A 12,951-nucleotide genomic window follows, 5' to 3' on the forward strand; every position below is an offset into this window, starting at 1 on the left:
TTTTATATCCGATAATCTCCAAAATGTTGCCATAAAATAAGGAAATTTGTGCAAGAAGTGTGAGAAGCATATCATTTCAATATGCTTTAACATATACTTGTCACATCGTTTCAATCCGCTATAGCAGATACTTGTTAACAAGTGTGTTGATTACGTGCTGATTCACTGAATAAATCATGAAAAGGTTATTTATAATATCAATAAATATGTTATTCTTGATATATTTATGACCAATAATCATTATACATGTGTGGAGCATGAAGATGCAGAGGAAGCTTCCGTTGTGCCAAAGAAATGTGCAAATAGTGTCTACACGCCATCTCAATTTGTTATGAGACATATTGGCTGCAAAGACCATGTAAGAACTCAAACAACATGTTGATTATGCGTCGATTCACTGAATAAATGCTGAAAAGAGTATTTTATGATATCGTAGATACGATTTTTTTGATATCTTTACAGTTAGTAATCATTACATAATGCATCAGAGTAAATGTTATTAAGTACTTGAGCGCTTCCATGATTGTGTATTGATTTGTTGAATAGATATTAATAGTACTACTAAGCATTATTTGATTCTTCAATGCTAAATGCAAACTCGTTTGCAGCGTAATCGATATCCATCACTCCAAGTTCCCTGCATCTTCGCAAACATTTCTATCTCGACACATTTTTTCCATATATGGCTTCCCTCAACACTTTTATTTTCTCACATGCTCTAGTAATAAATGCTTTCAACATTTTGTACATCACATGTTATCATTAGAATGATTATGTAATATAATATGTTATAAACACTAATGTTTACTAGTAATACTTGGTTTTGTCGGTATATGGTTTGATGTGTACAAATGATATGGACAACATGCTTGCATTTGGTCGCTCTAATGGTGACATGTGTTAATCAAATAAATATCTACACTAATTCTTTGATTAATAAAGAGACATAACATTAATGACACATTGTATGGAAGTATAATATCTAGTGTTTAGTGCATTTAATAATGTGAAGAGCCTTATACAAATGCGGAGTGTGAAGGAAGCTTCCTTCACACAATACTGGAGTTCTTTGTCTCAACAATCTTCACTTTGATAGATGCGTTAATGTTTTTTGAAATGAGATGCGGTTTTAATGGCTTCAATCGTTTAAAAACTAGTATTGTGAAATACAAAGGTAAGTGGGAGAACTATGTTGAGGGAAAATGCATGCAAAAGTACAAAACATTATGACAGAACAATTCAGAATGTGGAGATACGAATCAAGATTTCATTTTGGAGGAAGGTGGCTTTCATTGTGCAATATTGAGGTGCTATGTGATACCTAGAGTACCACATCTATAAGAAAACCTCTGCACTTCGCACATTGAAAGCTTCTTCCGCTGTCATTTTACCTACCTCTTTATGGGGCAAGAATGTATGTGAGAGAACTATACGGAGAGAAAATGCATGTGAAAATTCGAAACATCATGACTGATCCAGGTGGACATTGGTGGCCACCTGCCAAGTCCACCTGGACCCCCACCATTGTCTTTCTCAACATTTTTAGTTTCCTTAATTGTAGCACAACTTACTATTTTTAGCAGTTTTCGGGTCCTGAACTTCCAGAGCCGTTTTGAGGCCCTAAACGACGTTTTTTGGGGAATCCGGGGGCAACATGGGTCATGGAATGGACCAATGTTGCCCGTTCCAACAATGATAGTGCTCGGATAGATCTTTATAACGAGCTATTGTATGCGTCAAACGGAGATCATATGCCAAAGTTACGACCCCGGGAAGTTGATGTACCAATTTACCCCAAACGGGGCCCACAATTTGGCGTTTCATCTCCTAGGGTTAGGTTTTGGAATGTTAAGGGTTTTCCATTGTTTCTCAACAATAAATAGGCCTTCGAGCCTCATTGTAACACAGTTCAGAGGCATGTAGCCATCACATCTCTTCTCAGAGATAAGCTACCATCGCCCTAACTGGTTTATTTCCATTTCTGGTTGTAAGCATATTTCAGTATTTTCCATTAATGAAATGAAGTATTATTTCCGCTGCATCTTTGTGTATATGGTTATCTCTGTAATTTGTTGCGTTCCTGTTTAAATCCGAATCAGTGGTATCAGAGCGGTCTGCCTTTTCTCTGTTTTTCTTTGCATGTCCCCAACAAGGTCGGGATATAAGGAGTTAGGGCTTGAACTGGTTGAACCTTTGCAAGACCAGCCTCGCAAATCCCGACGGCCTCCCATGGCGGACGAGAAGAAAGACGAGGGGGCAGGAGATCCCATCAAAATCTTGCTCGAAGAAGCCCTCGAGCGACAACGGAACGCGATGATGGACAGTTTTGCCCAGATCCTTCAGCGGCTACCCAGAAGCAACGCATCGGCTTCCAGCAGCTACTCTGGAAACGCCACACCCTTTAAGGTACAAGTTAATTTTGAAATCCCCATATTCGAGGGTCAGATAGACGCAGATGCCGTAGATAAATGGTTAAATCTGCTAGAGGGTTATTTTTCTGTTCATGAATTTTCGAGTCGGGAAAAGATTGTTTTTGCTCTTCTCAAAGCAGCCCCCCACGTCAAGGACTGGTGGGAAACCTACTGCGAGCATAAGGATGAAAGTACTGGCTCACTATTTTCAGCCGCACCCACCTGGGATTCGTTCCGGGATGCCATCAAGGAGCAGTACTACCCTGTCGGAAGCTATGAGGATGAATACATAAAGTGGACCACGCTGCGGCAGGGAAGGGACCAAGACGTGCCGGAGTTCACCAATCTTTTCCATACCCTTCGCACAAAGTTGGGTATCAAGGATTCGGAGCAACATTTGATACTCAAATACCGTGGCTGCCTGCACAAGTACATCCAGGAAGAAATACAATTCCTAAACATCCCCTCGCTCGGCGCAGCATACCGATATGCCGTCAAGGTCGAGCAGAAGTTTAAACAAAAGAAGCGAGATTTTGGATCTGCGAATCCAAAGCAGGGGAAAGGTGCCCCTAAACCACAGAACAAAGGACAAAGCCAAGGCGGGACAGCCCAAGACAACCAGCCGAAGCTGCAAGCAAAGAACAGTGCCGCGAAGCCGAGAAAGGACACTGGGAAATGGTGCGAGTTCCATAAGAGCTCCACTCACAACACAAGTGAGTGTCGGGCCAAGCAGTCACTGGTGGCTGAGCTAAAGGTTTCAGAATCAGATGCATGTTCCGACTCTGAGTCAGAACCCGATAAGGGGTATGAAAAAGGGAAGCAGATCATTGATGCAGATCCCAGCGCCACTGTTGCTACCGCAAAGATCCAGAAAAATAAACCCGAAGATCCAGAGGAGGAGAAGCGTCTCTTCCACTCCCAGATGTGGGTAAAGGGCTCCCCGATACAGTTCATTGTTGATAGCGGGAGTCAAAAGAACCTCATTTCAGCAGAGGTCGTGAAGCGGTTGGGCTTACCAACCACAGCACATCCACAACCATACACCATTGGGTGGCTTCACCAAGGACGAGATCTTCGCGTGAGCCAGCAATGTCGCCTTCCATACAACATCAAGCCCTTCACGGATGAGGTATTGTGTGACATTGCTCCCCTTGAAGTTTGTGATGTATTACTAGGACAACCATACTTGTGGAAGCGACATGCTGTGTATGAATCAAGGCCCTGTGCTGTTATTATTACATTGGGAAATAAGTTGTTCAGGATACCAGAGGTAGCACCACCTGCCGCCATCTCTTTGATTACTGCAAAACAATGCAGTAAGATCATTTCCAAAACCAGGAAATTTGTTTTCCTGATGATACGCCCTCAAGGAAAGAAGAAGACAGTGGCCGCGGCCTCCAGACGGGGTCCCTCTGCACGACAACTACAGATGGACAAGATTGTGGAGGAGTACGAGGACATCTTCACCTCCCCGGCAGGGGTTCCTCTGCACTGTCAAGTCAAGCACTCCATCGATCTGACCCCAGGTGCGCCGCTATCCAATGGACCAATTTATCGGCGCTCCGTTCTGGAGAACGATGAAATCAAGAGGTAGATTCAGGAGCTCCTGCAGAAAGGTCACATCCGTCCGAGTTCATCGCCCTGTGGGAGCCCGATCGTGTTGGTACAGAAGAAAGATGGGACGTGGAGACTCTGTATTGACTATCGGGCACTGAACAAGATCACTGTCCGTAATAGGTACCCGATCCCGCGGATTGATGACCTCCTAGACCAACTAAAGGGGGCGAAATACTTCAGCAAGATCGATCTGAAGTCAGGATATCACCAGGTACCAATCGAACCCTCTGATGTGTGGAAGACTGCCTTCAAATCCAAGGAGGGCCTCTTCGAATGGTTGGTCATGCCTTTCGAATTGACGAATGCTCCTGCAACCTTTATGAGGCTAATGGATGACATCTTGCGGCCATTCACCAACTCCTTTGTAGTAGTATACTTGGATGACATTCTGATCTTCAGCCAGAGTTGGGAAGAGCAGCACCTCCACCACATCCGACAGGTTCTCCAAACACTGCGGCAACACAAGCTATGTGCCAATTTGGAGAAATGCACTTTTGGCATGACCCAGGTTCAGTATCTGGGATACATCATTGATGAACAGGGGGTGCATGTCGATCCAGCCAAGATCCAAGTCATTCGGGATTGGCCCTCTCCAACCACTCTAACAGAGCTCCACAGCTTTCTAGGTCTTGCCAACTTCTACCGCAGGTTTGTGTTGGGGTTTTCTCATATTTCTTGGCCCTTGAGTCAAGTCACCAAGGGAGGGGCGAAAGCAAAATTCTTTTGGTCTGAATCTCAATAGAAGGCATTCAGGGAGTTGAAGGATCGCCTCTGCACGGCACCAGTGCTCGCGTTACCAGATTTACAACAACCATTTGAGGTCGAGACAGATGCCTCTGACTATGCTATTGGGGCAGTCCTTACTCAACATGGACATCCAGTGGCATATCACAGTGAAACACTTTCAGACACAGTCCGGAAGTACCCCACTTATGATAAAGAGATGTATTCCATTGTACAGGCCTGCCGACAATGGAAGCATTAAATTTTGGGGAAGGAAACGGTCATCCACATAGACCACCGACCCCTGCAGTTCATACAGACCCAAGGGAAATTGCAGAATGATCGCCATCAGAAGTGGTCTACATACCTGCAACAGTTCCACTTGAATATCAAATATAAGAAGGGCAGCACCAATAATGTTGCAGATTGCCTCAGTCGACCACCGATCATGGCGTTAACCACCGTGCTCAACTCTTGTGGGCACGAGACTTCTGATTGGCCACTTCTCTACAAAAGCGACCCAGAATTCGGCCACACATACCAGACACTCTTGGAGGGTCGGTATGTTGCAGATTTTCACCTCCAGGATGCCCTATTATGCCACCTCGGTCACCTTTGTGTTCCTTCAAGCGAGCGTGCCAAGATGATTTTGGAAGCACACTACAGTCGGGCTGCTGGGCATTTCGGGGTCGAGAAAACAGTGGCAGTACTGCAAAATTATTTCTATTGGCCGAATCTTCGACAGGATGTTGGGAAGTACATCCGATCATGTACTGCCTGTGCCATTGCCAAACCGACCATTAAGAAGCACGGCCTCTATACCCCGTTGCCTACCCCTAGTCGACCTTGGGAATCCATCTCCATGGATTACATGTCAGGCCTTCCTTCCACTAAGCATGGAAATGACTGTGTTTTTGTGGTCGTCGACAAATTCTCGAAGATGGCCATTATGGCGGCCTGCAAGAAGAATATCACAGCAGAAGCCACTGCTAAACTCTTCTTTGAACGAGTGTGGGTGCACTTTGGGATCCCACAGTCTATCATCTCAGATCGGGACAGTCGGTTTCTCAGCACATTTTGGTCCAGTCTCTGGTCAATGCTGGACACCAAGCTCACGAAGTCCACAGCCTTCCATCCTCAAACTGATGGCCAGACAGAGGTTGTCAATAGGATGATTGTGCACATTCTGCGCATGTATAACTCAAAGCATCCATGCACATGGGACGAGAGCCTCCCCTATGTTCAGCACAGCTACAACCGAGCTCTTCACAGCTCCACTGGCCATAGCCCTTTTCAGGTGGGTTTGGGATTCCAGCCACTATGCCCCATTGATGTGGCCATGCCACTTGCAGCTACTCACATGAACTCAGCTCATGTCCAGTCCGAAACAGATAAGGCCACCAGCTTCATTGAGCGCATCCAACATATTCGCCAACAGGTCCATGACATTCTTGAGAAATCAAATGCCAAGTACAAGCAGCGACATGATCAACATCGGGTGCCACACAAGTTTCAGGTGGGCGACAAAGTCTGGTTGCATTTGCAAAAGGAACGCCTTACTGGAGCCTATCGGAAATTGAGACCACTCCGATATGGTCCTTACACCATTACTAAGGCTATGGGAGACAATGCATATGAGCTCAGCATTCCCCCATTCCTTGGCCTGCACCCAGTGTTCAATGTGGACCGCCTTCGGCCATACTTTCCACCATTGCTAGACACATTCGACATTGCAGAACAGCTCAAACCCACAGAATTAAATCCAGATTGCATGGAACAAGCTGCGACTGATCGGATCATGGACACACAGATCAAGAACACTCGCCAACAGAATATCCAACTGTATCGAGTTGTCAAAGCAGGCCAACTCCTTCAGCAGGGCAAGTGGCTCACCAGGGAACAAGTTCAGCAAAAGTTTCCTCATCTCATGGAGGAGCTCAACGCAATGGGGACCATTGCTTCCTAAGGGGGGAGGAATGATCCAGGTGGACATTGGTGGCCACCTGCCAAGTCCACCTGGACCCCCACCATTGTCTTTCTCAGCATTTTCAGTTTCCTTAATTGTAGCACAACTTACTATTTTTAGCAGTTTTCGGGTCCTGAACTTTCGGAGCCGTTTTGAGGCCCTAAACGACGTTTTTTGGGGAATCCGGGGGCAACATGGGTCCATGGAATGGACCGATGTTGCCCGTTCCAACAATGATAGTGCTCAGATAGATCTTTCTAACGAGCTATTGTATGCGTCAAACGGAGATCATATGCCAAAGTTACGACCCCGGGAAGTTGATGTACCAATTTACCCCAAACGGGGCCCACAGTTTGGCGTTTCATCTCCTAGGGTTAGGTTTTGGAATGTTAAGGGTTTTCCATTGTTTCTCAACAATAAATAGGCCTTCGAGCCTCATTGTAACACAGTTCAGAGGCATGTAGCCATCACATCTCTTCTCAGAGATAAGCTACCATCGCCCTAGCTGGTTTATTTCCATTTCTGGTTGTAAGCATATTTCAGTATTTTCCATTAATGAAATGAAGTATTATTTCCGCTGCATCTTTGTGTATATGGTTATCTCTGTAATTTGTTGCGTTCCTGTTTAAATCCGGATCAATGACACACTTGTATTTATTATTGTGCATACTTGATCTGTTGCACAAATCACAAATTAAAAACACATTTCATTTAATGTTGGACAATAAGTGTTCAATTAACAAATGCTCAAAGAAATCTAAGTTTTATGAAGCTTTCATGAACATAAATGCAAATTAATCTAGAGTCACATGTCATGTGTCGACCATTTAGATCCTGCACAATCTGTATAGCCTTGTCATAGACATCAACTCTTCGATTCGCTGTGTTTTCATACTCAAACATAATCTTCTCTAGTATTATGATTCTTTGAGACCACATGTTTGTAGTTGCATTTGCCAAGAATTCATCATGCATTTGTTGACATGCACATAGGTAATGCATACTCGATTAGTTTTTGGGGGGTGGTTAAGGATTGTATATGTGCTCTACTAAGTTTTATGTTCCTAGTTAAATTGATTTCGTGTCTATGAAATAAATTTCCCTCATCACCCTTGATATCCTGCACATACCTTGTCCTCCGCACATCCTTCATTTGGCAAAGATTCACAACTCTATGCAATTGTTCTCTTGCAAAAATTGTGTGGGTAACATGCATATGGACATATTTTACATTGTATTAATTTCTTACTCCTTCATCACAAAGAACTGTCATTTGCATTTTCATTTTCAATTGTCGTTCATGTGCGAAGGTGGCTTTTATTGTGTGGAATGTGAATGTGCAGAGGTGGGAGTTGTGTGAAGTACATATATGAGGTGTGGGTAACATACGTATGTACATATTTCACATTGTATCATGTTCTTGCTCTGTCATCACACAAAATTGTCATTTGCATTTTCATTTGTGATTGTCAATGATGTATGGAAGTGGGAATAGTGAAAGTTGTCCGAAGGTGGCTTTCATTATGTAGAGGAAATGTGGGCAGAGGTGAGAGTTGTGTGGATATAGGAAGAAAGTGTGTGGAGGAAGTGTGCATAGATAATGAGTTGTGTGGATATAGGAAGAAAGTGTGTGGAGGAAGTGTGCAGAGATAATGAGTTGTGTGGATATAGGAAGAAAGTGTGTGGAGGAAGTGTGCAGAGATAATTGCAAAAACAGAGCATTCTTGAAAAATAAAAAAATATAAACCCAATACTACTTTAATCAATTAATTAACCATGAAGACAAGGTAACTATTTCCCTTCTTTAATTTATAATTTATAATCTTATAAAAAATTCTCAAATCAAATCTTTTATATTAAAATATATATAAACTGGACTTTTTGCATATAAGTAAAAAATCACTTTCTTTTAAAACTTTAAAATGCAATTTCACTAGCTATAATGTTACATCATTTTTTATTTTTATTTGTAATTTTAATTACAATAAAATAAAATAATATATCTCATAACTTTATAATGAGTTTGAATATATTCCTAATTTATATTATAATATTATAAGCTTTTTAAAAAGAGACCACCGTTAATTTTTTTTTCGAGTTTTCGAGAGCAAGATTCCAATGATATTCGATAATATATATGAACGAGGGTTTTTTAATTACATGTCAACATTTACAAATCAATATATTTATGAAAAAATATACTTATATATCCTGTACCATACGGGCGTTAGCGTGTCTTAAAGTGGCTCTAGCCTGCCTGAATAGCCGTTCCGTGGTCTATGCTCATCCTCAATATTTTTTACGCTATCTTTAGCTTTCCCTATGTACAGACAAGATGCGTTAATCACAAATGCTCATATCATACCTTATCATCTATCCATTTAATACTCGTATTTATCTAGTACACTACCATCCAGATATTCCACGTCGTTAACCAAATGTCAAACTATTTCATCGTCTTCTTTCTTTCTTTTATTTATGTTTAATAGTCTAAAAAACAACATTAAGATAGCTATTTTTATTTATGTTTAATAGTCTAAAAAACAACATTAAGATAGCTATTTTTATTTATGTTTAATAGTCTAAAAAACAACATTAAGATAGCTATTATTAATTTTTTGCACGTTAGTCCTCTAACGTTGCGTGGGGTGCGAAAGCACTCGGGCCCTTGTGGCAGCATACGGAATGCTTTAATGCATCTGCTAGTGTAACTTTTCATTATCTTTGTAATAAAAAGTTACTGTTTTTTTCCTTGGAAAAAAAAAGATAGCTATTATTAATTTATATAGGTGAACGCAGGTTGATTTTGTTTTATTTAAGAAAAACCATGTTATTTAGTTGATGGTTTATAAAGAGTAAGATTTTATTTATATTATATATTTTTAGATCTTGAGTCGTTGATCTATTTTTTTTGATCCAAAACAATTTTAAAGCATATTAACTAAATATTTTATATAAATAAAATATATTAACTAAAGAAAAAAAATATATATTCCTATAAAATTTGGTAAATATTATCTTGCTTATAAAACAAATAACTAAAGGATAGGGTCGGCACGTTTTCTTCCCGGATATACCCTCAATCTTCAGATTGTCCGTGGAGTGCTCTTATTATTAAAAATAGAAAAACTTCAACGTCTCCGAGGTGACAAGATATATGTATAAATTTCGAGCGTGGTGACGTTTACACTTACGATAGGCGCTTCCAATCCTAAATGAAGCATGGCATGGCGTGCCGACTGATTGCATGATTGCGTGGGAGGCCACAGAAAGTCTGCCCTACATCATTTATTTTACATTACTCATTGGTTGGTTGGAAAAAAATATGGATGAAATAAAATAGAATCCCAAATGGAATATAAATTTGCATTATTGTCTTTACGTTAAGGAGAGGAGATAAAAAATGGGTGAAGAAAAAATTAGGATTGTCATGTAGACCAAATAAGTAGGCAAAAAATAACTTATTATGTGAAAGAATTTAACCTAACCTCGAAACATGATGATAAAGAGTATTTGAGTTTTTTTGAATAAAAAGAAAAGTTAAAATTTTAATTGCACCCCTTAGGACTAGCTCCCATCATCTAAAATGTGGAACTGGTAAATGGACAATACTTCAAACAAAAATAGGAAAAAAAAACTTGCATCTCCTCGAATGCTCAACGTATGAAACTATTAATTATCGTTTCAATAATAATAATCGAAAGTGAAAAAACTTCATAAGTTTTTTGACGAGACCGCACTTCACAAAACAATTTTAATTTTTTTTCTCAAAATCCCTATAGAAAGCACGCAGTGCATGATTGAGGAAGCGTCCCTGTCAACATCCCCTCGCTCATAAATCCACCATTGGAAGCTGATCCGCAATTTCAGAAAAAAAGGTGACGTGAACAAATTCTATGCAGGAACCCCATTCACACTTAACATTTTCCAAAAACTTTAAACAATCAGAGTGCAAACAAAAGGTAATGCTTAATATTCAAATCCACGTTGACCCCTGCTAGACTGACGTCCACAAATTCTATGCAGGAACCGCATTCACACTTAACATTCTCCAAAACCTTTAAACATGTCGAATTTCATGTAATCCTGTACTGAAAATTGCATGTCCTACGTAGCATAAAAGGCAAGTCGGCGCCTGCGGTGGGACGTGTTTGTGTAGTGAGTGTCGACATTCAGAGATGGCCAGAAACGATCAAGACTCGCACAAAGTGTTGGTAGAGCGCGTATTTCAATTGTACGGCCAGATTTCACGGCTTGGATGCCTCAAACCCTCCACAAATGTCGACACCCTTTTCTCCGAGCTGGTGAATCTGTGCAAGCAGCCCAGCAATATAGACGTTCGGTATTTAAGCAACGGGGAACAACAGATTCGGTCCCACCTTATCCGCCTCTGCGCCGAGGCCGAAGGGTTGCTGGAGAAGCACTTTTCCGCCCGGCTGGGCCGCCAACCATTTCCCCTGCACCACCTCGGCGCCTTCCCTTACTACAACAATTACCTGAAGCTGGCACGCCTGGAATTCGAGACGCTCCGCGACGCCGGGGTCGTGGCGCCGAAGCGGGTGGCATTCCTCGGCTCCGGCCCACTGCCGCTGACTTCCATCGTTCTGGCGGTGCACCACCTGCCCTCCGCTCGCTTCGACAACTATGATTACGACCCCGCCGCTAATGCCATGGCGCGCCTCCTCGTCGCCCCCCACCCGGAGGTGGCGAAGCGAATGGCGTTCCACGACGCGGATGTGGAGAAGGTAACGGCGGAGCTTCGGCAGTACGACGTTGTGTTCCTGGCGGCGCTAGTGGGGATGGAGAAGGGCGATAAAGAGCGCGTGGTGAAGCACCTCCGGCAGCACATGGCCCCCGGGGCCGTCCTCCTCCTGCGAAGCGCACAGGGAGCGAGGGCGTTCCTTTATCCTGTGGTGGAGGCGGACGACCTGCCGGGCTTCGATGTGTTGTCCGTCGTCCACCCCACGAATGAGGTTATCAATTCTGTCATACTCGCTCGTAATCGCGTCGATGACCCGGAATGACATAATCTTAATCTCCCCGTCAAATTATTCCAGTTCTAGTTTTTTATTTCGCATATAATCAGCGCCGATATTTGTGATACTAGCGCATCTAGCAAGTTTATCAAATAGATTGGTAAGTATAGATGGTTAAGTAGTTTCATAGTTGTTTGAATTTCTGAGGCGTAACCATATACTTGTAAATCTCTCCTACTTGTAGTGTAAGAAGACACAAGTTATATTCAAGTGTAAGAAGACACAAGTAATATGAATATAAGTCTCATTACCAATTCTATTCTCTAGCCCATATTTTTACAAATAATCTATCTTTAATGTATTATTTAATGAAATTACAGTGCATGCACAGGCCATGGCCTAGTCTAATCGTGCATTAATTTCTTATGCTTTAGGCATGTGTTCAATCTATAAATTAATTTACAAAGCATCACTCAATTGAGAGATGGTGGGTTGGGGACATAGAGGTCATGGGATTCATATGCGGTAGTATTAGTATTAATAACAGTGTTCTAAATTTGGCAAAGAAGCATAGACTCTGATATGCATGGGCTATTGAGAAACATTCCCGACACCACATAACGCATAGCTTTGCACGTAGAAAAAAAAAGGATACGTATGTATGGAGTAATGGAATACCTTCGTCCTTGCAAATATAAAGAGCACCTTAACAAAAATCAGGAGGAAGCTACCATAGATTAGGAGAGCTTACACAATGGAAGGGGACTTTTAAATTCTCTAAATATGGAATGAATTATCCTTTGAGTTTATACGAAATAAAAGGAACCGAGAGGAACAATGTTTTACCATATTTTTTTTTGTTGTTTAGTGTTTTTCTTGGCCTTAGTGCAAACATTAATATTTAAAGGTGAATGTGGTCAGACTTTCTCATGATGGCAGTTGTTGCGGAAGGGAGTGAATTAAGGATAATGCTTGTTTATAATATTTAAACTCGAGTACATGTATCATGTTGTTGGTGTTTTTTTATTTTAAATAAGTGTTTTTAAAGTTTATAATGAATAAATAAGTGTTTTTAATGTTTATTATGAATGGAGGTTTATTATTTATTTAATTATACTATTAAGTATGTTTATTTTAAAATAAACATTTTATAATATTATGTTATTTTTTCAAAATATTATTTATTTTTGAATATGATAAATATATAATTGTTGAATTTAGGTTTTTGTGATCCATAACAAGTTTATTGAGAGGGGTT

At 41.3% G+C, this 12,951-nt stretch overlaps 1 protein-coding gene across 1 annotated transcript; it reads left to right on the forward strand.

Moving 5' to 3' along the window:
• Nucleotides 1-10,718: 10,718 nt before the first annotated feature.
• LOC149153472 (nicotianamine synthase-like) lies at nt 10,719-11,925 on the forward strand. Its single transcript, XM_089440951.1, has one exon. The coding sequence runs from the start codon at nt 10,896-10,898 to the stop codon at nt 11,739-11,741; it is 846 nt and encodes a 281-aa protein (XP_089297077.1). The 5' UTR covers nt 10,719-10,895; the 3' UTR covers nt 11,742-11,925.
• Nucleotides 11,926-12,951: the final 1,026 nt, after the last annotated feature.

This window comes from Pinus tabuliformis, chromosome 9 (assembly GCF_031772625.1).
Source record: "Pinus tabuliformis cultivar Carrire ecotype Pingquan chromosome 9, CPIR1, whole genome shotgun sequence".
In the NCBI taxonomy this organism is placed as follows: Eukaryota; Viridiplantae; Streptophyta; class Pinopsida; order Pinales; family Pinaceae; genus Pinus; species Pinus tabuliformis.

What these genes read in the sequence shown, in the direction of transcription:
- LOC149153472 (XM_089440951.1), top strand. Translation starts at nt 10,896, where the DNA reads ATGGCCAGAAACGATCAAGACTCGCACAAAGTGTTGGTAGAGCGCGTA.